The following is a 26,224-nucleotide window of genomic DNA, read 5'->3' as shown; positions in this document are numbered from 1 at the left end:
TAGATCATGGGATCTACTTAATGTTTGGGTACTTGCCAGGTACTTTTAACCTGGATTGGCCACAGTTGGAAGCAGGATGCTGGTTTAATGGACCCTTGGTCTGACCCAGTATGGCAACTTCTAATGTTCTTAGTCTTTCACAGAAACAAGTGAAAACTAGTGGGCATCATATACAAGATGAGTATTTTTATTTAATAATAGTTTTTCAAAAGTTGAACACATCACCAAGTAATTGATTTTATATTCACTTCTTTGAACTCAGACATGCAGATATATGGAGGATGCCTTAAAACAATAGACTCTATAAAAAAAATCTCTGCCCGTAGTGAGGTTAAACTTAAACAATCCCAACCTACAATATAACCCCACTCTCGCTCAAAATTCAATCTAATAAATTGTTATATGGGATGGTGTAGGTTTCATACACAAACTGTTGCTTACCTCCACGGCCTTGCTTACAGATATTTGATTTGGATATGTAATAAAGTTGGCATGCAGATAGATGGAATTGCATGATTTAAGTTAAACAAGACGGTATTTAATAGCAAAATAATTTGATTTTATATTCACAAAACGCAAGGAAAATGCACAGAAAATAATAATAAAAAAATTAAAGAATTAATAAAAAATATAGGCGGTTGGGAAGGAGGTAGGTTTATGATTACATTAAAGAAATATCTGTAAGCAAGGCCGTGGAGGCAAGCAACAGACTGTGTCTGAAACCTACACCATCCCATATAACAATTTATTAGATTGAATTTTGAGCGAGAGTGGGGTTATATTGTAGGTTGGGATTGTTAAAACAATAGACAGCATGAATAAGGCTGTGATATGTTTCGGTCCCAACATATGATTATCTACATTATTTAATATAATTAGTCATTTGGTTTGGTTTTTCGAAGTCAGAAATTTATATAGTAGTAGTGTGTTGTTTGCATAAAATAAATGTATCCAACATGTATTGAATATAGAGTAGCTACCAATGCGCACACACTGTATTGTATAATCACAGGGGAGAATTAGATGCTAAGCTGCAGATGGAGGGCTAAAATCAGGATATTCAAACATTTTAGCCTTCACATTTTTTCTGTACAGTCGGAAAAAAATCAGGACAGTTAACAGCCCTAATTCTTCTGGCAATAACATATGCAAAACAAAACAAAAGGAAATACAATTACTAAAGAACCTTAGTGTACATTGGGAGAAAATGCAAACAAAACCATTCAGCATCTTGCAAAAGACATCCAATGCAGTATATATTTTATCAACTATTTCAAAACAGAACAAACAATTAGAAGTCAGTTTTCAAAGATTGGGTCCAGCTAACTTTTGGAGATAGTTAGAGATAAGCCATGATTTGTGTATTTGCTACCTACCAAGTTGAGATATTTTGTGTGCATAACTTATGTGCATAAAACCTATCCAGATGAAATGAGGCAGCATTGGAGGTGTAACCTTTAGCCAGTGCACACAGACATTGAGTGTTATCTATCTGAAGTTACATGCATAACTCTGGCTGGAAAGATATCTGTTCAAAAGTTATACAGGTAAACTTCTGTACATAACATTTTCTAGTTGTAAATTCTGCTGAATATTTGGATAAAGTAACATGCATAACTTTAATAACTTGCTGGCTCTCTGAATATTGACCTTTATGAGTTCAAACACTGGAGATTTCAGTGCCCCAGATCCTGAATGGTAAAGGAAAGAAACTGGGTCTTTATGGACTTGTATTAAACTTATTATGCAAACAAAAAAACAAGAAAAATGGAGCTGGGTTTATAGTCCCTCTAACTTAGTCATCTATGGGAAAACTCTGTGTTTAAGGGACCATGTTCCACCATTTATAAGTGAAAGGCTTCCGGCGGACATTGGTTCCACAATGGACCTCCCCCAGCTTCCTGTGGTAAGAAACAACGTCATCGATGAAAGTGCAGTTCAACCCCAGAGGCTTCAGCAACGAGATCAGATTTTCCTCAAAGCAGCAGGTCTCCTCAATGATTGGGCCATAGGGTTTAGGGACTCCAAGTTCAGTCCCCAGGACAACCATGTTCACCTGTACAGAGGAGAAAGAAAAGCAAAGGTATAAGCTAAAAGTTCCGTACCTTGTTGCACTCACATTTATAAAATGGGGTTTAGTTGTCTTTAGTGATTGCTAATGATAACATTTTTTTTCTATTCTTAATTAGGGAGAACTGAGGAATATGTTGCCATTGTGTGCCTTCACACTAGTCAAGACTACAAGACAAAAAAATAGGAAAGAAAGCCACAAAAAAGTGTCCAAGCTATGTGCTGGCATTGTTTTTAAATATCTCTGCCGCCTTTGACACGGTTAGTCACTCAATTCTACTTCTTAGGCTGGCTGGAAGTGGTTTGGGAGGGGATATAATTCAGTAGTTTGAGTCATTTGTCTAACAAAGATCAGCAGATACTCTGCTTGGTATACAACACATTCTGCAGTGCCTCAGGGCTCTATTCTGTCATTCATATTTAATATTTAATTGTAGGCTTATATTTTAGAATCATATAACACTGGTTTTAAAATATATGCAGAATTATTTGATTTATACATTGGATTTGGCCAAACATTGTATAACAGATGTAAACAAATGGAGGATTAGCAATAATTTGCTATTAAATCTTGCTATGAAAGAGGCTGTGTAGTTTACCAGATCTGGCTTGCCACCTAATTTTGATGGCTCTAGTTTGTCAATTGATAGTATTCCAATAATATCTTCTGATTTTTATTAGAAACCTGGGCATTCAATTTGGCTCTTGCCTTGTTTCTGGTGCATAATTAATTCTCTGCTATGCAGGACGTACCAGGCAACCCTGAGATTGTTGTACTGGGCTTGAAATATTTTGAGTTGGCAAAATTTAAAGTTATAATTTGAGACTAGATTACTAAAGGTTTTCATAGGGACAGTCCACCACACAACTCCCTCAACACTACTGGCACTACAGTAAACAAGTGTCCCATATTCACCCACCAAAAATCTGGCAACCTTACTCAAACTCCAATGCAACTATAAACAGGGTTCACATTCATAAAGTTATTTCTGGGAGAAAAAAAGAAGCAAATGAATGGCTCCATTAGGATCTGTGGGAAGGGCAGCATGATAATTGTTTGCATATTTTAGCAATACAAGTAGCACCGGTCCTTTATATGTTCTACAATGTACTGTATTTAGTGGCAACATTACCAGGGCTGTGTTTTTGAACAAAGGAACATGCCATGCTGGGTCAGACCAAGGGTTCATCAAGCCCAGCATCCTGTTTCCAACAGAGGCCAAACCAGGACACAAGAACCTGGCAAACACCTAAACACTAAGAAGATCCCATGCTACTGATGCCAGTAATAGCAGAGGTCATTCCCTAAGTAAACTTGATTAATAGCAGTTAATGGACTTCTCCAAAAATTATCCAAACCATTTTTAAACCCAGCTACACTAAGGGACAGATTTTCAAAGCCCTATGCACACCGGGCCTATTTTCAAAGGGCCCGGTGGCAAGCATAAAGCCCCGGAACACGTATAAGTCCCAGGGCATGGAAAAAGGGGCATGGGCGGTCTGGGACGGGGTGGGGCCGGAGGCAGGCGCAACTTATAAAATAAAGGTTAGGGTGGCTTTTTAGGTAGGGCTGGGGGGCGAGTTAGGGAGGGGAAGGTGGGGAGGTGGAAGGAAAGTTCACTCCGAGGCCACTCCGATTTCGGAGTGGCCTCGGAATGGGGAAAGCCAGTAGGGCTCCCCAAGGGCTCAGCGTATGCAAGGAGCACTATTATGCACCCCCTTGCGCGCGCCGACCCTGGATTTTATAACATGAGCACGGCTGCGCGCACATGTTATAAAATCAGGCGTACATTTGTATGCACCGGGTTTCGCGCACAAATGTATGCCCGCACGTAGGTATTAAAATCCAGCCCTAACTGCACTCACATCCTCTGGCAACAAATTCCAGAGTTTAATTGTGCTTTGAGTGAAAAAGAATTTTCTCTGATTAGTCTTAAATGTGCTACTTGCTAACTTCATGGAGTGCCCCCTAGTCCTTCTATTATCAGAAAGTGTAAATAACCGATTCACATCTACTCGTTCAAAACCTCTCATGATTTTAAAGACCTCTATTATTCATATCCCCCCTCAGCCGTCTCTTCTCCAAGCTGAACAGCCCTAACCTCTTTAGCCTTTCTCATAGGGGAGCTGTTCCATCCTCTTTATCATTTTGGTTGCCCTTCACTGTACCTTATCCATCACAACTATATCTTTTTTGAGATGCAGCAACCATAATTGTACACAGTATTCAAGGTGCGGTCTCACCATGGAGTGATACAGAGGCATTATGACATTTTCCGTTTTATTCATCATTCCTTTCCTAATAATTCCTAACATTCTGTTTGCTTTTTTGACTGCTGCAGCACACTGAGTCGTCGATTTCAAAGTATTATCCACTATGATGATTAGATATTTTTCCTGGGTGGCAGCTCCTAATATGAAATCTAACATCGTGTAAATACAACAAGGGTTACTTTTCCCTATATGCAACATCTTGCACTTGTCCACATTAAATTTCATCTGCCACTTGGATGCCCAATCTTCCAGTCTCGCAAGGTCCTCCTGTAATGTATCACAATCCGCTTGTGATTTAACTACTCTGAATAATTTTGTGTCATCCGCAAATTTGATAACCTCACGTGTCGTATTCCTTTCCAGATCATTTATATATATATTGAAAAGCACCGGTCCAAGTACAGATCCCTGAGGCACTGCACTGTTTACCCTTTTCAACTGAGAAAATTTACCATGTAATCCTATTCTCTGTTTCCTGTCTTTTAACCAGTTTGTAATCCACGAAAGGACATCGCCTCCTATCCCATGACTTTTTAGTTTTCTTAGAAGCCTTTCATGAAGGACTTTGTCAAATGCCTTCTGAAAATCCAAATACACTATGCCTACCGGTTCACCTTTATCCACATGTTTATTAACCTCTTCAAATAAATTAAGCAGATTTGTTAGGCAATACTTCCCTTGGGTAAATCCATATTGACTGTGTTCCATTAAACCATGTCTTTCTATATGCCATGTGATTTTGATCTTTAGAATAGTTTCCACTATTTTTCCCAACACTGAAGATACTAATGCAGACCATAAAGAATTCATTGTAATTGTGGCAGGCTTTATCAAGGGATCTCTAGTTGTTAAGCATACCATCAAATTGAATTATCCTGCTCCAGAAGGGTCAATAATACCTTCCCCAGTTCCTGAGGCTCCAATTCTGTTGATCCTCAGCAAGGTCCGGCCAGGACTCTTGACAGTAGTAACAGGAGACACCGATCCTTCTCTGAGGTCTCCTGTACCAGGTTTTCCGCCAACATTTCTCTCTCTCCCAATTCCAAATGCAAGGAGAGGGGGACTTGCCGAAAAGATGGTCTGGCAAGCGGTGAGGAGGGTGGAATAGGTGCACCAGGCTTAATGATATTCCTTCAGCCAAAGAAGCCGACTCCCATTCTAAGTTGGCTTTCCCAGCAGCTGTGTCTCCCAGCAGGGTTAAAGGTTAGGCCGCGAAAAAGTTATCAATCCATGGCTGCTGACCGGCCTGTATCAGTGAAGAGGCAATACTATCTCTAATCTTCGCCCTTCTTTTAGTATGAGGCATCTTAGGTAATAATATCCAAGGGGAAAAAAAAGTAAATGGAGAGCTTCCTGGTTGCCAATTTAGGAAACAATTATACCAGGAATTAGTCCAGATTAAGGAGGTCATTTTCAAAAGCGATTTATGCTGTAAAGGGACTTTTCGCGTGCAATCACTAAATGGGGGCAGAGTCGGCCCCGGATGAGGAGGAATCGGGGTGGCACCGGGGCCGACATTGCGGACACATCGCTGGCGGCGAAAGGTAAGGACCCTTATTGCCGCCAGTTTCGTGCCGAATAACTACACCTTTTATGGTGTAGTTATTCGGTGCAAAAGCCAGCAGCCAGCGCACCGCAGTGGTGCGATGGCTGCCGGCTTTCACAGGCCCGCCCCCATTACCCCATTTCAGAGTATCCCTATCATTACTGCCGGATTTTCTAAGGTCTGCGACCTTAGAAAATCCAGGCTTAAGTTAGCAGAGAAAAGAAATTTGAACCAATTAAGTAGGTCATTTCAGAACGCCTCTACACTGTAACCTTCCACCAGCACTGCATAACAGGAAGTCATCGCATATCTGCTTCTATTTCTCCAGTGTAGCACTGCATGGCTTCCTTTGGTTTCCTGTTCAGTTTTTATCTGCATATTTCTATTTTTAATTTATGGTCACTTATTCTATATTTGGAGAAGATATATGCATGTTCTGACTGTGTGAACAAGATGAGGTATTCTGATAGTGTGTAGTTTTTGTGTAGTGAACTGTAGCAGTTTGTTCTATTTTCCCAGTAGGAGTCCATTGGTGTTATAGGATCGGGTATAATATTTGCAATGCTGTCATTTCATAGGCTCTGTGGCTAGTTGCAGGGGTGAGGGCCCAGAGAGGTTATCCCCGCTCATCCTATCCCCATGGAAGGCCTTGCACATGAATATCAGCACCTTTTTAATCCAGAAAAAAAGCACTGGTCACTTATTTATTTTATTATTGCTTACACGAATGTGGAATATAATTGTTTTTAGTTAAAGTAAGGGTTTCTCAGAACTGAAGCCCTTTCTGGACTCTTGCAACACAGTCTGTATCCCTTTTCTATTGTTGATTTAGCAGTAAAACATGTTCCTTTCTATGTCACAAATTAACTTAGTCCAATACTAAATTATTGCTGACCTTTATTTCTCATGTGAGATGAAATCCTAAGCCAGTTCATCTTATTCAATGTAAGAACAAATTTTGCACTGAGCACGAGGAATGTTATACGGACATATGTTCTAAATGCATTTTTTAAAAAATATTAACTTTAGATATGGAACGTTAAACAATTAACTAAGAGCTTGACAAGAGGACAAGTCAGCAACTGGTAGTCTTTGAAGCAGAATGCTTGGCCTCTAACATGGAGCTACGGCACTGGGAGATACTGCAGCCCACTTTAAGCATTTTCTCAGAATCCAGTATATTGCTTATCTGGTGCTTAATTTCCAACTTTGCTATTACATTTTTTAAAAAATGCATCAAGCCAAATTGTTTTCACTTCCAATGCCATTTAGAAATCATGGTTACTACAAGTGTTTGCCTACCATGCTTGGGAAGAAAGCCAATGCTTTGCCAGATCCATCCAGTCGAAAAAGGGCAGGGATATCGATGATATCTTCTTCTGTCAATCCTAGCTGCTGTTTGAGGATGTCCCGGTTCCAATCAATACAGTGCTGCCAAAAGGAAGAATATCAGGATTAAGATTAGTGAAGGTAATTTTCAGCAGCCCACAAAGAGCTAAAGTTTGTTTGTACAAAGCACACGCAGACTTTAACCTGAATTTTCAAAGCAGACATGTATTGTGATGGTGGGAAAAGGATGTAAACTTTAAAAGCAGCATTTTTCCCCTGTCTGAGAGGGGTTGAAGAATCAAGATGGCAGTATTTTTACTATATTTCCCTTCCTCCCTGGGTGACTGACTTTGGCAGGGAGCCAGCAGGGATGAATCAGCATACGGTGGGGCCAGTAGCGGTTCATTGGCAGCGTATTCAGTTGTAAAGAGAGGCTTCTGCAGTAGCATAGGTGCAGCAAGCAGTGAGATGGAGTGAGAAAGATCCTGACAGCTCCTACTAACCTCAGCTATGGAGGAAGATTGAACTGAGGCTGACTGGACAAATCACCACTAAAAGTTAACAAACTATAGCCGTATAACTTTAATCATAACTGGATATTCTTTTTAATATCACTGGTTATGTATAAAATTATTCGGCTATGGTTAACCGGATAAATTCTCACTTAAACGGCTACTTTCAAAAGAACATAATTGGTTTTGTTATATTCCTTTTAAAAACAAAACCAAAACATTGCGGGCCTACAGGCCCAAACATGTCCTCGGCCTTCCTCCCACCCAATTTCCAAAGGCTAACTGGGCCAAACTTGCTGTCCCCTCCCCAAAATGGCCCATCTCACTGCTCAAAAAAAATTTATTTGGGGCGAGTCCCCCCTCCCTCACACCCTGCTCCCACTTCCTCTTATTTTAAGCACACATTGCATTGTCTCCAGCCCTCCCACTCTACCACTCACCCCAACCCTTTCCCTTCTAGGCCCCCCCGCCCCCGTACCTTTATTTATAGTAGCTGTACTCCCAAATCGTGGTAGCCTCCTGCGATCCGGGCCCAGCAGTTTCACTGTAGCTGTAGTACACTTCTCCCATTCCTATTGCTGGTAGCAGGCTACTGTGATCCGGGAGTACAAATACCATGAATAAAGGTACAGGGTGGGGGGAAAAGAGAGAAACACGATCTTCCAATGCCAGAAAAGTCAAGTAAAGACTGCCGTGCTATGGGAGACTCAGTATTAGCGGAATTACAAAGCATACGGGAGCCGATGGATCAGCATTTTAACGCTAGCCATGATATTAAAACTGATCTAGAAAGGATGGCAATTCAATTCTCAGTCTTACAAATAGCAGTTGGTAAAAGCGAGGTTCAGTTAGCAGACTTTGAAAAGATAACAGATACAGTATGACAGCATACCACAAATTGACAGCATATCTCAAATTGAATCTTTGAGAGAAAGGCAGTAGAAGATCTTGCAAATTGAAACTGCTGCAATAATGTAAGGCTTTTGGGAATCCCTGAGGGGATGGAAGGCACTAACATCATAAGAAGTAATACCTAGAATACTTCAGGTATGTTTTGAAAAGCCGTTTAAAATGGAACAGGCTTATTGTATCCCCTTCTGGCCTCAGTCTAAAATCAAGTTCCAGAGGCCAATAGTATTTACAGTATTAAGATAACCACAAGTACTTGATATCTTCACAGCAGACCGATTTAAAACACCAGTGATGACGTGATGCCTTGGTGAGAGCAAGACATCTGCTAGTGCTGCTCTTGGGGCCTACCCACCATCTGACCGCTCAGCTGACATCCAACTCTGACTGGCTTGGTTTTTAACATCTTACGATTTTGGGAGCTTATCCTGGGTTTTTCTTGACTCTTTGGATGGCGTAATGACAACTAAAGTAACCTGTAAAGACAAGAATAAAGCTAAGGTCACCTAGTCCAAGATGGCGGATCAGGAAGAGGAGAAAACCACAGCAGAGCCGGTGCACAATGGTGAAATGACAGAGGCGGTGACATTGGTGGTAACTAAAGTGTTAGATGCTAAATATGAACAAGTATTTGCAAAATTCGATACCATATCTGCTTCTATGGAGGCTGTCACTTGCTGGGTAGCTGCCATGGAACAATGTGTCTCTGGTGCAGAAGATGCTGCGTACGAAGTGGATAAGATCATGGCAGATTTGCAAGCCAAGGTAGCTCAGCTTGAAGATAAGGCCGAGGATCTAGAAACTAGATCCTGCCAGAATAATTTAAGGTTGGTGGGAATCCCAAAATTATAGCTGAAGCGAAGCTGCAGGGATTCTTGGAGTTGTGGCTGGTGCAGAAGCTCTTCTTGGGGCTTGCTCCAGGCTCGTTGCAGATTGAGAGAGCCCATTATCAAGGTCCATGCTTGGAAAATCAGGAGCGGCCACAGGTTATAATTGCACACCTTTTGAACTTTGACCATAAAATGATGATCATGCAGACTGTGCAGCGAGGCCCTCCTCTGAAAATAGGAGATCAAAAAATCTTAATTTTTCAGGATTATTCGGTGAGAGTGATGGGTCTATGTAGGGCCTTTTCCCCTGTATGTATTCTGTTGTATAAGTTTAAAGTGCATTTTGTCTTACAGTACCCGGCCAAGCTATGTGTAACCCATGAGGGAAGACAGTCATTTACAATTCACCAGATGAGGCTCAGCTATTTTTGGATTCCTTGAAAGAGACTGTGGGAAGTTGGTCTGCTGACCTAGACCACTGAGGCTAACTTAGTTGTGTTTGTCAGAAGATGGATGATGTCTCTTTCCAACAAGTCGTCAACTTCATGGGTATTGAGGAACTGCTCCTCAGAGGACAGACATTCTGGTTTGCTATGACTGATGCTTTTCCCTTTCAGTCACAAGTCTGATCCAGTTGGTTTTCCTTGTTCTTGTTATTTGGCAGCTTCAAACATCTGGCACTGGCTAGAGTTAGTGGGCGCATCTGAGTGCATAGTTTATTTATTTATTTTATTTATAGATTTTTCTATACCGGCATTCGAGATTAGGAACCCCATCATGCCGGTTTACAAATAACAAGAGGGTGTGCACAAAAAACAGAACATAAACAAGTGCAAAGAAATAAAAGTTACATTACAACAGGGTCATAAAACTGGGGAGAGAATTAGAGTAAGATAGTTGAGTAGTAAAGATGAATTATTTACATTAATAATTTACATAATATTGTGTAGTGTCTTATAAGATGTTACTGTCTTTCAATATGGATCTGGGAAGGCTTGCTTAAATAGCCATAAATAGTTAAAATGGAATCTATCTCCATAGTAATCTGGATCCTGCATTCTCAATTTGGGCCTGATTCCCTTTGACTGATTTTGATTACCTTTCAGATACTAGTATTCCGTGGAAGGGGGAGATTGAGTGGCTCTTGATAACGGTGCCTTTGATATGGGCACTGGAGATACTTTAAGCTATATGGCTATTACATGTGTTTACTCTATGTTTGGGTGTAGAGGGCGGTGGGTGGGTCCCAAGGCATCTAATACATGATTTCCTCTCTTCGGAGATGGGGGTATGGATAAGGATACTGAGTGGTTATTCCGGTACTCCCTGAAGGGGGACCACATTTTTTGATATAGCAACCTATTCCATTTAAGCAGATGGGTAAGCTTCTCTACCAAAGGTATTTCATGTACCTGATTCTGCCATCTACTCAGTGTTGGAGCAGACTTCCACATCGAGGCTATTGTAAACCTTCCTGTATGTATTAATTGATCTGCCAGGCTTCTTTGCGAAGTGGCGACGTGACTACCCCCACAAAACCTAGGCCACCACCAAAAACCTCACTCCGAGTTACTAGTTACCCCTCATACAGTGGTATAAATAGTTTATTTATATTAGAGCCTTATAAAAAGGCTCTGTCTGTCTGTCTCTCTAAAAAGTGGTAAAAGCTTGTCTGGGCGCTTCTCAGCTCACGATGTGAAAATATTGCAGGTGCGATAAATTTAACACACATTGTGCTAAAATACCTAAGCAATGCGGTAAATTAGTGCTCGTTGTGGTATCTCAAAAATTACCTTAACCATTCCCCTTTTTTCATTGTGGGTGCTATTTTTGCTATATTTATAGCAAAATGATAAATCTAGGTCTTAATGCTTTATATTCACAATATAGTAAAGATGGAAAAGCTTCAGATAATTTTTTGGAGGCTAACATAGTATTACTAGAAAAGCCCAGAAGAGAGCCTTTATTAACTCAAAATGAGAGACCTATCTCTCTCCTGAATGTAGGTTGTAAAATTTTTATTCTAAACTAATAGCTACTCAACTTAACTTGATTCTGGGTGTTATCCCAGGACAAGCAGGATGCTAGTCCTCACATATGGGTGACAGTAATGGAGCCCTATGTACGGAAAAACTTCTCTCAAAGTTTCTATGAAACTTTTGACTGGCACCAGAGTGCCTACTGAGCATGCCCATCATGCCATGATATTCCCTGCCACAGGGGTCTCCCTTCAGTCTTCTTTTTTCCACGGAGCCATTAGCCTCGCGGTTAATCTGGAGTCCTGTTGTGATTTTCACCACACATAAAACTTTAGAAAAAGTTCAGGAAAAACTTTCCACCGCAAGGATCTCCCTTCCGTTCCATCGCGGTACGTTTTCCCCCCGTGATTTTCGTCAGTTCCATACCATTTTTCAAGCCATAGTCGTTGACGGCTGTCCAGCAAAAATGGCCTCGGGTTTTAAAAAATGCCCGAATTGTGTGCGAAATATGTCCATTACGGACCCGCACCAAGAATGTGTTCTTTACCTCGGCGAGAAACATGATGTCAAGTCCTGTAGTTTATGCGCCGAGATGACATCAAAAGGACATCAGCTCGGATGGAGAAAATGGAGCATCTCTTCAAAATTCAACTGCTCCCAACAACATCGACGTCAGCCCAGTCATCACCTTCTGGGTCCGATACGGCAAGTTGTACTGAACGGCGACTTCCAGGTGAGGCCGGAGATGCTTCTACTCCCTCCCCCTCGCCATCGTCGAAGGCATCCACCTCCGGCAGCGAAAAGCATAAAGAAAAGCATCGGCATCAACGCCAGCATGCCATCGAACCGGTGCCCGCTGAGCCATCGACGGATGCGCCTCCTCTGCTAAGAAAGCTCGGATGAGCGTGGAGGCTTCCGAGGCCTACGGTACCAGGGCGATCCCCACCAGTATCGGTGCAGGGCACCATACCTCCTCAGGGCTCTGAGGAGGTATCGGTATCGCCATCGCCGCCTCCCCCCATAGCTGCTCTGATACCATCAGCTATCCGGGCAGAACTTGATGGTTATATCCGTCAAGCGGTTCGACAAGCGCTCCTCGATGTGGTACCATTCCAGCCATCGACACCGATGTCGCCATCGACACCAGCTCCGATGCCTTCGGATCCATCGCCATCGATGCCGATACTACCATCGATTCCACCACCGATGCCCTCTGTGCCGCGCCCGATGCCGGCATCGATTCCACCGGTGACTCCATCGGTGCCTTCTTCAGAATTTACCATTCTTCAACCACTAATGAATAAATTGGACACTTTACTCGATGCAATATCGAAGAAGCCAAGAGACATCGATGAAGAACCTGTTCCAGGACCCTCAGGAGTTCCCCAGGCCTCATCAGCCTCGGTCCCCTTTACTGCCACCCGATGCCTAAGGAGACAACCGCTGGTACCAATTACACCACACCCACTGAGGTCCTCCAAAAGATACAGGCACAGATAGACACAGAGTACTCCTCAGAAGAGGACATACTGTATGAACCATCACCCTCCTGAGGACCATAGGAAGTCTCCTCCGGAAGATTTATCTTTCTCAAACTTTGTTAAGGACATGGCGGACACTATTCCTTTCCAGTTGCACGCAGAGGTGGATTCCAGGCAAAAGGACACTGGAAGTTCTACAATTTGTAGATCCTCCCAAGGAGATTTTGGCGGTGCCAGTGCATGAGGTATTACAAGAACTCATGTACCGAATATGGGAACATCCAGGTTCACTGGCCGAGCGGTAATAAGAGGCAGATGCCACCTACTTAGTCCAACCAATCCCTGGGTTTCGAAAGACCCAGCTACCTCACCAATCAGTGGTAGTGGAGTCCTGCCCAGAAAAACAGCTATAAGGTTGAAGTCTCATGCCTCTACACCACCTGGAAAAGACAACAGATTTCATGGACAACTTGGGGCGTAAAGTTTTCCAAGGCTCTATGTTGGTATCTCGGATTGCATCTTACCAACTCTTTATGAACCAGTATCAACGAAATCTTGGAAACAAGTCCAAGACCTAGTTCTCACGCTTCCTGATCAATATCAAGAACCCTTCTATCAACTGGTGCATAAAGGCCTAGAGGCAGGCAAACATGAAGTCAGAGCGACATACGACAGTTTTGAAACTGCAGCACGTCTCTCTGCTTCAGGAATAACAGCTCGTAGATGGGCCTGGCTTAAGGCATCCAATCTCCGGCCAGAAGTACAGGAGAGACTGGCCGACCTTCCTGTTTGGGGGATAACCTGTTGGCAACAAAGTTAAGGAAGCGGTTTGCAACTATTAAAGACCACACTTAGACACTCAAGCAACTCTCATACTGCCTCAGGAGACTCAACCCCCGGCCAGGAGACCTCCTAGAAGGGATATAAGGCGCCCTTACTACCGCCAACGCCGCTACTATCCCCCCATCAAACCGAGCAAGACGGCTCTCTCCCAGCTCAGCGTCCTCAGGCTAGGCAAAGGCCTGCAAGGCCTCAACCTCCTCCTCAAACTGCTATCAACGTCGGGAGTTTGAAAGAAAATCAGAGAGCAGCAGCCAACCCCACCAACCCACTTCCCATACCTGCCAGTAGGAGGTCGTGTCGCCTTTTTCCACCACAACTGGACCTCCATAACACAGGACCAATGGGTTACTTTCCATAACAGCTCACGGCTACCCGATTGGATTTTCTCACTGTTACCAAAGAAAAACTCCACAATCTCATCTTGGACAGTGAACCACCATTCCAAAATTCTACAAACAAATTATCCACCCTCTCTGAGAGCCAGGGCCATAAGAACCAGTTCCCAGGCCTCAGCAGGGCCAGAGGAGTTCTACTCCCGCTATTTTCCTCATTCCAAAGAAAACCGGAGCCTTCATCCTATCCTGGACCTCAGAAAATCTCAAACAAATTTCTCAAAAAAGAGAAATTCAGGATGTATCATTAGGCACCATGTTTACCTCTACTTCAAAGAGGAGATTGGCTCTGCTCTCTTGGATCTTTCAAGACGCTTACGGTCACATTCCCATCTTTCCTCCTCATCGCCAGTATTTGCGATTTCTGGTCGAAGGACACATTTTCAGTACCGAGTGCTCCCATCGGCCTAGCCTCAGCACCTCGAGTGTTCACAAAGTGTCTGGCAGTGGCCTGGTGGCCATCTTCACAAACAAAAGGTGCATGTATTCCCCTTATCTAGACGATTGGCTCATCAGGAGTCAACACAAGAAGGAGCTCTCAATTCCCTCAAGCTCACAGTCCACTTGCTTCACTCCTTGGGATTTCTCATCAACTACCAGAAATCCCATTGCACACCATCTCACCTACTACAATTCATCGGTGCAGATTTACATACCATCATAGCAAAGCTTTTCTTCCAAGAGGACCGTGCTTACACACTCGTTCTCCTGGCTACACTCTCTCCGAAATCAATCCCAAGTTACAGCTCATCAGTGGCCTCACCCTACTCGGTCACATGGCCTCCACAGTTCACGTCACTCCCATGGCCAGACTGACCATGCGACTATGCAATGGACACTCAAAACTCAGTGGATTCAAGCCATTCAACCATTGTCTCCATTCCACTCCTTCAGATAAGCAGGAACTGCGTTCCTCCCTCCTCTGGTGGACATCAATGAACAACTTGCTCAAAGGTCTGCCTTTCAGCATCCAATTCCGCAAGTGACATTAACTACAGATCACCTTAGGCTGGGGAGCACACATTGGTCATCTGAAGACCCAAGGGACGTGGACAAAAGCCGAAGCCTCTTTTCAAATAAACTTCCTAGAGCTTCGAGCTATACGTTATGCGCTACATGCGTTCAAGGACTGCCTTTCACACAAGACTGTGCTGATTCAGACAGACAACACAGTAGCCATGTGGTACATCAACAAACAAGGGGGAACAGGTTCCTACCTCCTTTGCCAAGAAGCAGCTCAGATTTGGGACTGGGCCCTAGCACACTCATTCTTCTACGAGCCACTTACCTGGCAGGCATCCGCAACATAATAGCCGATCGCCTCAGTCGTCAGTTCCAACCACACGAGTGGTCCTTGGATCCAAGATAGCAACCAAGATCTTCCAACGCTGGGGTCAACCAACAATAGATCTCTTTGCATCCCATCTGAACTACAAAGTGAACAATTACTGCTCCCTGTTACAACAGGAGAACAGCCTACCAAAGGACGCCTTTGCTCGCCATTGGAACTCAGGCCTGTTATATGCGTATCCACCGATACCACTCATAACCAAAACTCTAGTGAAGCTAACAGGACAAAGGGACCATGATACTCATAGCCCCATACTGGCCTCGACAAGTATGGTTTCCCACACTGCTAGACCTCTCAGTCAGGGATCCATTCGCCTGGGAGTAGCTCCCAATCTCATAACTCAGGATCAGGGTCGGTTGCGCCATCCCAACCTTCAATCCCTATCCCTGACAGCATGGATGTTGAAAGCTTGATCTTACAACCACTCAACCTTCCAACCACTATCTCTCAAGTGCAGCTCACGTAAACCTTCCACTAGAAAAATTATTTATAAATGGAAACGGTTTACTTTGTGGTGCACTCAGAAATCTTTAGATCCTTTCACTTGCCCCACTACCTCACTACTAGATTACCTATACCATCTTTCAGACTCTGGTCTTAGGACTTCATCTGTAAGAGTACATTTGAGTGCAATCTCAGCTTACCATAACAAGCTGGGAGACGCACCTATCTCTACACAGCCTCTCGTCTAGTAAATTTATGAAAGGTTTAACTCACCTTAAACCTCCACTTCATCCCCAAGCATACAATGGGACCTGAACGTAGTATTAGCCAGGCTCATGCGTTCTCCATTCGAACCCATAGATACCTGTGACCTTAAATATCTTACATGGAAAACTGTATTCCTCATAGCCATTACATCAGCTAGAAGAGTCAGTGAACTACAAGCACTTGTCACATACGAACCTTTTACAAAGTTCCTACATGACAGGGTGGTCCTCCGTACTCATCCTAAATTCCTTCCAAAAGTAGTCACGGAATTCCACCTGAACCAATCTATAGTTTTACCAACATTTTTCCAAGGCCTCACTCTCACCAGGGAGAAAGAGCCTTACATACCTTGGACTGTAAACGTGCGCTATCCTTCTACTTAAACCGCACTACAGTCCAAAGGAAATCCAGTCAACTATTTGTATCTTATGATCCAAACAAACCAGGTAAAGCAGTGGGTAAACATACTTTGTCAAACTGGCTAGCAGATTGCATACAGTTTTGTTATGAAAAAGCAGGCCTAACTCTTCAAGGGCGAGTAAAAGCACATTCAGTCAGAGCAATGTCAACCTCAGTAGCACACCTTCGCTCTGTACCTATTCTGGACATTTGTAAAGCAGCAACATGGAGTTCTCTTCACACCTTTGCAGCTCACTATTGTTTAGACAAAGAAGGAAGACAAGATTCAGCCTATGGACAATCTGTCTTAAAGAACTTGTTTCCAGTGTAATCCCAACTCCTTCTACATCCAAACCTGCTGTGGGCCAAGGGCAGATTATTTTTTTTTTTTTTAGATTTTTTAAAAAGTTTATTATCTTTGGGGCCTCTGACTTATATCGCTATGATATTAAGTCAGAGGGTGTACAGAAAAGCAGTTTTTTTCTGCTTTTCTGTACACTTTCCTGGTGCCGGCCGAAATTAACTCCTGCAGGCGTTAAGTTTGAAAGTAAAATGTGCGGTTTGGCTGCACATTTTACTTACTGAATCGCGTGGGACTAGTAGGCTCATCAACATGCATTTGCATGTTGCGGGCGCTATTAGTTTCGGGGGAGGGGGGTTGGATGCGCGTTTTCCACGGGCTATTACCCCTTACTGTATAAGGGGTAAAAATAGCATGTCGAAAACGCGCGTCCAAATGGGAGCTAACGGTGCACTCGGCCTGAGCGCACTTTACTGCATCGGCCCGAAAGTGTTGCCAAAAAAAAAAGGGTGTTTCACAGCGCTGCCCTGAAGATAAGAGGGAGTAAGGGATGGGGGGTGGGTGGGAAGGGCAGGCCGCAGCGCTCACCCATGTTAACCATTTCTGGCTGTGCCCCTGATGCACTCTCACAGAAATACCAGTTTACTTTAATATAGTCCTGAATTTGATCTGTCTTTACCTGTACATAGTTATTCTCTTGCTCCAGGGAATCAGTGGAGAGTAACTTGCTAATGGTCAGCCTTTTCATTTCCAGCCCTGTATTAAAAAACAAGGATATTGATATTTTATTTTGTAACATGCATTCATTTCCTTTAAGAACTGAATATTTTTAAATGTAATGTTCCAATGTTTTTATTGCTTTATATATCCACTGCTCTGGGCAGACCTTGTTTATATAAGAAATAAATTAAATGACATATAGACTCCAAATTTTCATCAGAGTTGTTAGTTGCTGGTTAGTGCCAAATACTCTCAAACACCGTATGTGAACAATTCACAGCTACAATACCGCCGAAATAATGATCACCGCACATAAGGGAGGGATCAGTCAAGGACTACTCCTTCAGCGACATCCTGTATCCCTAAATATTGTTTCCACAGTAATATACCCATACAGGGTGATGCATACTGGAGTTGAGAACAAAGAAAACCCAAGCACTCACATGCAGTGGCTTTAAGAATCTTGCAGATAATACAATGTAAATGTCACCAGCTATGGTAAATAAATTCTTTCCGAGGCACATGCTCCAAAACTGTTTGTGACAACTGCAAACAAGACCAGTCTCCCTGTGCAGTTATTCTGTCCACACTGCTAAGGATATATCCCAGCTGCCGCCCAAAGTGTGACCTACAAGATCCCTACTTGGTTCCTTCTACCACTCCTCTTTCTCATTCCTAACCAGGATGCTCTATAAATAATCTAAAGAGGTAGCAATACTAGCGTGGCGGCTGCCCAAGTAACCAGCCTCCTAGGTTCCCTGGCAGGTGGGTTTCTTTTGTGTTTGCTGGATTTGATATACCGCATGTAAAAAAAAAATTATCCAAGCGCTCGGCTACATGAGCACCTGCATTTTCATTAGGATTTCTAGTTATTAAAGAACTTGCAGCCAAACAGACAGATCCAACTGCTACCATTCTGTCACTGTAGCCCGTCAGACAACCCATGCACGTGGATGCCTTTGTTACCGCTAGGACTTCTAACGTTTCAGCCATGCATTCTGGCAGCCCTAACACTTGTTGTTCTATCAGGTGCGGAGACTGCAGTGAATGCTTAAATGCGTGCTGCTAGGTCAGGCTCTCCTGCTCTGCTCGCTTTTAGCAACAAAGGCCTTGATAGGGAGTGAAGCAGACTAGTGATTAGAGTAGCAGGCTGAAACCCAAATAAGCCAGGGTGCAAATCCTGCTTCTCCTTATGATGTTGCTTGTGACCTTGGGCAAGTGAAAACAAAAAAATGTTTACAAAGTGAGTGTCCCTGGACACAAACCCCACCCCCCTCTCCTTGGTGAAAAACACCCTTGGAGCAAAGGGGTGACATCAGCTGGCTGGGTGCCTTAGGAAGCTTTATGGGCCCTACAGGATCACCAGGGCTCGTTGGGGAGGGATAGGGGTGGGACCAATACTCAGAAATTCAACTTTTATTTTTACTCTGGAAGCCTCATGGGGCAGCTAGGAGTGGTTGGGACGTGGTGGTCTCAGGACCCCTTCAAGGTCTTACAGCAACTGGGAGGGCAATATTTAGACCACTACAACCCTTTAAATGATAGCCTGGGAGCATCAGGATATGCATTATCAATACATTCAGGTATTTTTGGGGCCAATTTTCAAAGTGTTACATGGGGAGTGTACATATAAAATATATGCATATGCACAAAACTAGTTTTCAGAATGACAATTTTGCCAGAAATGTTTGGAAGTACATGCACAGTTCAGTGGTTTGTAAATGTGTATCATCAAATATGCACAGACACTTTTACTGCTGCTAGTAAAGGTCCCATATTCAAACCTCACTTGTCTTTGTGACTTAGTGCTTGGTGCTAGGTTCAAAGCTGTATATAGCAGATTGAGTTCTAGGAGATGTTTGGAGTGCTTGTGTGATGAACATTTGTATTTTTAAAATCTGTCTGCTGTTTCTGTGAGTTTCCCGTCATTTGTTCTGTGGTTGTCGGTATGTCTGTCTTTTCTGTTTGTCATTCAGTGTGTCTCAGGATGTTTTGGTTTGTTTTTCTGCGTGTATGTGGCTGAGGGTGTGCTGGTGATGAACCTGGTTGTGAAGTGCAGCAATGAGTGTTATAAAAGTGTGTGGAATCTGCTTAAGCAGAGGAGAGAACACAGGAGGAGGCAGTATCACCCCCATGGAGAGGATATATAGGCCCAGAACCCAATTTTCAAATCTGAAGAGCAAGTTATAAGGAAACTATTGTATTTCTCTGCCAACAGTTGAAGGGGTATCTGCGCCCTTTCACAAAGAAAGGTCATGACTTGCCAGGCCACCTTAAAGACCCAACAGTCCTGGTCTTTTTTGCCCCTGGCAGCTTCCAGACCCCTCTCAGAGTTAGTGAGAATAAGTCAGTCAGCCACTTTATACAGAGTCTGTGCCTTAGGAGAATAAATCAATATACTTATTTTCCTCATGATAGACAGTATCAACACTAACCATGATAGAGTTTTGGGGACAACTGATTGCACATACATTTGTAATCAGGCCATTTGCTGGGAGTGAGGCCAGCTTCCATTTCCAGTTTACAAGGGCTTCCATTTCTTCAACATGCAGTTGGCCTACAAGGCCAAAGATCTCATAACTGAGGTTGTCAAGTTTCCTAGTTCTTGCCACAATGCTTACCTTCTGTCACCCTCTGGGTGTCTGGACAAATCTAGGGGATGTCTCCATACAGCTCTACTGTGACATTTTTCTACCCTGTTGTATGATCCATAATCTTGTAAAACTTGTGGCCTGCTTCTTTCTGAAATTGAAGGCCTACAGCCCACTTGTAAGGGTGCTCTGAAAAGGTGTTTCTATGAAGCCAGACTAGCTTGGTGGCAAGGTGATGAAGAAATACAGATAATTGCAGCAATAAAAGTGAACTGATTAGGTTTGTAGGAATACAGATTGCATTGATCAGATTTGTAGGACTAGCCAAGGTTGCTGAAATGCTAAAAGTTCATTAAAGATCAAAAAGTATATTAAGGGTACGCACTGAGTTTTGTTCATGCCTTCTGGGCTCAATTTACAAGAAATAATTTGATTTATAAGATTCCAGTCGCATTAGTATATATGAGATAAAATTATAAAGTCAACCAATTAGGAAAATGTTATGCATACAAACTCTGACCCATTCAGAATTATTTTAAATTGATCTGAATAATTTTTTACCTAAAAAAAACCCCAGTGCAGCACTGCTCAAGACAGAACTGACATTCTTAAATGTAACAGTTTAGAATGAACATTTTTTTTCCTTCAGTTGTCAGGTCTGGGAAACCAGCTAGTGCTTTAGAAGTGATTTATGTCCCAGACATGGCAGAGCTCCCAGAATCTGTAGCACAGATTTACCAGAGTCTGTGACTTTAATTAACAGTGGACTCTGGATAAAAAAAATAATGATATTTTTAACCATTTACATTTATGATAAACATAATTATTGCATGCATTTATTACAATATATTTAAACAGAAGTATTAGAAGTTTCACACACACATACACACACACAGTGAACAAAAAATAATGGCTAAAAATAATTTAAAAGTGTTCAATACTTAAACAAATATCAAATACCAACAAACGAACACTAATGAAACAATATTATAGAACATCCACTTTTATTTATACTGAAGAATTATTCTTTTTTTTTTTTAAACTGGTTACTATACATGAAGAAACTGTTCCAATGTAATAAAGACAGAAGTAATCACAAAAAATATTTCTACAACAAAATGCTTCAAAGTTTCATATATGTCATTTTGAGTTCTGAATTAAAACCCTAATTAAAGAACACAAACCACTAAGTGGCTAAGCTTAGCAGAAGATCAAACAAAGTAAATCCAATGTTGTAAATCTGACAAACATAAGCAATACACTAGAAAAAGTGACAGTCTGGTTTAAAAAGTAGCGCTGTCTCACAGCTTCAAATTAACAATTCTTCAAAGGAACATGATGAATTAGGACAAAACGGCAGTCCGGTTTGAAAAGCACTGCTGATGCGAAACTTCCAAGTAACAATCTTCAACAAAACCCCCCCGACAAAGGCCTTTATTGTTTCGCCCGAGAAGGAATCATCAGGGGGCAAACTTTCAGTCAGATTATTCTAGCGTCAGTATGAAAAATGCATTCACTTCCATTATTATAGCAGGTATTTGTACAATTTTAGCATGGGTTTACTTAAATCTATATCAGAGCCTTCCTCCCTGAGCCTTGATATGACCCCCAAGATACAGTCCTGCCTGGGCATAACAGAAGGAGATGCAATATGCTAGACAATTATCAAAAGAAACAAAAAGTTGGGTGGACTATCTTTGAGTTTCTGGTCTGCTCCAGATGCAGTCCAAACTGTGCAGTGCTCATTCACTTTGGTGTGAATGGGGCCTGGGAAAGAATATTGGCAGGACGATTGACTGGTTAAAATGGAAATCCATCACCACCTTAAGGCAGGAACTTAGGGTGTATGGAAGACCACCCTGTCATGATAAAATGTAGTATAAAGTGGATAAGTCACTAAGGCCTGGAGTTCGCTGACCCTACACGCTGAAGTGACTGCCACCAAAAATATGACATTCCATTTCAGGTACTTCACGTCACAGGTGTGCAGTGGCTCAAAAGGCGCTTTCATCAGCTGAGCTAACACTACGTTGAAGTCCCAAGGCACAGCGGGATGCATTAGGGCAGTCCCACATGAAGCATACAACTATGGGCTGTACAGAGATGGGTGTATCAGCTACACCTTGGTGGTATACGCCAATTGCACTAAGATGAACTATAACAGAATTGTTTTTTAAGCCAGCTTCCGATAGGTGTAGAAGGTAATCAAGCAGTTCTTGTGTGGGGCAGAAGAACGGGATCTAGAGCCTTTTGCTCACATCACACAAAACACCTCTTCCACTTCATTTTAGTGGAAGGCTTTCTAAAAGCCACCAGGACCACAGACACATCCTCTAATAGATCAAGTGACTGCAGAATAACCTCCCAACATCCAGGCTGTGAGCAACAGGGCCTGGAGATCAGGATGCTACAGCCTGCCTTGGTTTTGCATGATGAGATCTGGGGAAGACCCCATATTGATCGGTCTCTGGATGGACATTTCCCCACAGGAATGGAAATCAGACCTGTCTCGGCCAATAAGGGGCTATAAGAATCATAGTCCCTCTATCCTCACGAAGCTTCCAGAGAGTCTTCACCAGTAAGGGAATTAGAACATAAGAACATGCCATACTGGGTCAGACCAAGGGTCCATCAAGACCAGCATCCTGTTTCCAACAGTGGCAAATCCAGGCCATAAAACCTGGCAAGTACCCAAAAACTAAGTCTATTTCATGTTACCATTGCTAGTAATAGCAGTGGCTATTTTCTAAGTCAACTTAATAGCAGGTAATGGACTTCTCCTCCAAGAACTTATCCAATCCTTTTTTAAACACAGCTATACTAACTGAACTAACCACGTCCTCTGGCAACAAATTCCAGAGTTTAATTGTGCATTGAGTGAAGAAGAACTTTCTCCGATTAGTTTTAAATGTGCCATATGCTAACTTCATGGAGTGCCCCCTAGTCTTTCTATTATCTGAAAGACTAAATAACTGATTCACATCTACCCGTTCTAGACCTCTCATGATTTTAAACACCTCTATCATATTCCTCCTCAGCCATCTCTTCTCCAAGCTGAAAAGTCCTAACCTCTTTAGTCTTTCCTCATAGGGGAGCTGTTCCATTCCCCTTATCATTTTGGTCACCCTTCTCTGTACCTTCTCCATCGCAATTATATCTTTTTGAGATGCGGCGACCAGAATTGTACACAGTATTCAAGGTGGGGTCTCACCATGGAGCGATACAGAGGCATTATGACATTTTCCGTTTTATTCACCATTTCCTTCCTAATAATTCCCAACATTCTGTTTGCTTTTTTGACTGCCGCAGCACACTTAACCAACGATTTAAATGTGTTATCCACTATGATGCCTAGATCTTTCTTGGGTGGTAGCACCTAATATGGAACCTAACCTAGCATGGGTTATTTTTCCCTATATGCATCACCTTGCACTTATCCACATTAAATTTCATCTGCCATTTCGATGCCCAATTTTCCAGTCTTACAAGGTCTTCCGCAATTTATCACAATCTGCTTGTGATTTAACTACTCTGAACAATTTTGTATCATCTGCAAATTTGATTACCTCACTCGTTGTATTTCTTTCCAGATCATTTATAAATATATTGAAAAGTAAGGGTCCCAATACAGATCCCTGAGGCACTCCACTGTCTACTCCCTTCCACTGAGAAAATTGTCCATTTAATCCTACTCTCTGTTTCCTGTCTTTTAGCCAGTTTGTAATCCACGAAAGGACATCACCACCTTTACCATGACATTTTACTTTTCCTAGAAGCCTCTCATGAGGAACTTTATCAAACGCCTTCTGAAAATCCAAGTACACTACATCTACCAGTTCACCTTTATCCACATGTTTATTAACTCCTTCAAAAAAGTGAAGCAGATTTGTGAAGCAAGACTTGCCTTTGGTAAAGCCACGCTGACTTTGTTCCATTAAACCATGTCTTTCTATATGTTTTGTGATTTTGATGCTTAGAACACTTTCCACTATTTTTCCTGGCACTGTAGTTTCCCGGATCGCCCCTGGACCCCTTTTTAAATATTGGGGTTACATTAGCTATCCTCCAGTCTTCAGGTACAATGGATGATTTTAATGATAGGTTACACATTTTTTCTAATAGGTCTGAAATTTCGTTTTTGAGTTCCTTCAGAACCCTGGGGTGTATACCATCCGGTCCAGGTGATTTACTACTTTTCGGTTTATCAATCAGGCCTACCACATCTTCTAGGTTCACCGTAATTTGGTTCAGTCCATCTGAATCATTACCCATGAAAACCTTCTCCGGAACGGGTATCTCCCCAACATACTCTTTAGTAAACACCGAAGCATACATACCCCTGTATTTTTTGCAGCAGATTTTCTACATAAAAATGCGTGGAGACTTGAAAAAGCTAGCCATGCACTTTGTTTTCCAATCCCACTCAAAACACTTCCCCAGGAATTACGTACGCTGTGAATTAATGTGCATGTACTACCTTCCGCCATATTAAGGGAAAACTGTTTTTGGACAACCAATTTACAAAACTTTACTTTGTGCGGGGACTTTTCAAAACTGGACATGCAGACAAAAGTCCATAGATAGTTTTACCTGCCAATTTTGTACCAGTTTTCAAAGAGAAGGTGTGCACGTGCATTCACTTTGAAAATTGCCTAAAAAAAGGACCTGCATCTACTTTCTCTGCAGATAAGTTTTCAGGACAAAACTATGTATGCAGTGCCTCGCCTGACCTAATCCTGGGAAAGGCTTCATAGGAGTGTGGGGTGTAATAATCGCATACTTTTATTCACACAGCTAAATGACTTTTGAAAATTGCCCCCTGTAATTTTCTATCTTCACATAGCCATTGACTTTGTATGACTTTCCATTCCTGTCTTAAGTTTACTGTGCAAGAATTTTAAAAATAATAATCACTAGTCCTATTTGGAAGCAATCATGAAACTCAAAATCAAACTTGGCTTCCAGCCTATTCACCTTAGAAGGGACTGGACATACATTTTTGTAATATTACAACTATAATGTGCATTGAGATTCTATTTAGTTGAAAGATGTTAAATGCAAATTACTATTAGTAACATTTACTTTATTGAAATTTCATTCCACTATCATGCTTTTTCAAGATTCCTGGATTTAATGATCTCAGATGTATCGGCAAAAAGGTATAGGTACCAACTTACCTTGGAACATGGCAGCATCTCCATGGCCCAGCCGCTTCTTTTCCTGTAACAGTTTGTAGCAGGCAACTGGACTGGCCAGGAGTAAACGGAAACCCTGGGAAGAAAAGAGAAAACAAAAACAAAGAAACACTAAAATTATGAACTAGAGAAATAAAATCAAACTGTACTAAGAACTGGCAGAACTACAGAAAGCATCCACTCAGATGTGTATTCTCTCTCTTGTTTTAGATCATTTCATTTTTCTGCAGTCTTCAACTCTTTTCAGAGTTGCCTTGCTGCCTCTGCAATCCCTCAACAGCTGTTTTCAGTGCTACAAAAAAAATAAAATAAAATTGATAACAAAAGCATAAAGATGTCTGGCTCCAAGAAGGACACTTCCAGTGGCTTCAAGGATTGCAGTCTGTGGCTGAAAGATGTCTATCATAGATGGCTATTTATTTATTTTAAAATTCTTATAGACTGTTTAATCGATAGAATCATACTAAGCAGTTCACATGGTTACCATTAATATTTAAAACAGATATACAATACATCAAAACAGACATTTTAAAATAGAAGTCAAGTTACATAAATTCACATATTAGGAAAAGATTCAGTAAACAATTAAGTTTTGTCTGTGGAAAACCTTGGATGTCATTGATAATACTTAGATCGCGAGGTAGCAAATTCCATTATATTGACCCAATAACTAAAAAGGCATGGCACATATCACAGGCATATGAATATTTTATAAGAGGGAAAAATCAATGTACAATTATTTTCAGAGCTTAGACATCAAGATGGTTGGTAAACTGAAATGAAGTGGGACA

The 26,224-nt window shown here is 42.0% G+C and overlaps 1 protein-coding gene across 1 annotated transcript; it reads right to left on the bottom strand.

Annotated features, from left to right (window-relative positions):
- Window positions 1-166: 166 nt before the first annotated feature.
- Window positions 167-25,536, bottom strand: LOC115077012 (protein-arginine deiminase type-2-like). Its single transcript, XM_029579129.1, has 4 exons — window positions 25,416-25,536; window positions 17,607-17,683; window positions 7,193-7,321; window positions 167-2,056 (listed from the first exon to the last, which is right to left on the bottom strand). The coding sequence occupies exons 1-4, from the start codon at window positions 25,423-25,425 to the stop codon at window positions 1,823-1,825; spliced, it is 450 nt and encodes a 149-aa protein (XP_029434989.1). The 5' UTR covers window positions 25,426-25,536; the 3' UTR covers window positions 167-1,822.
- Between the last annotated feature and the right edge of the window lie 688 nt (window positions 25,537-26,224).

This window comes from Rhinatrema bivittatum, chromosome 15, assembly GCF_901001135.1.
Source record: "Rhinatrema bivittatum chromosome 15, aRhiBiv1.1, whole genome shotgun sequence".
Lineage (NCBI taxonomy): Eukaryota > Metazoa > Chordata > Amphibia > Gymnophiona > Rhinatrematidae > Rhinatrema > Rhinatrema bivittatum.
Note: the sequence above shows the minus strand (reverse complement) of the source record. Positions and strands in the feature narration are given on the sequence as shown.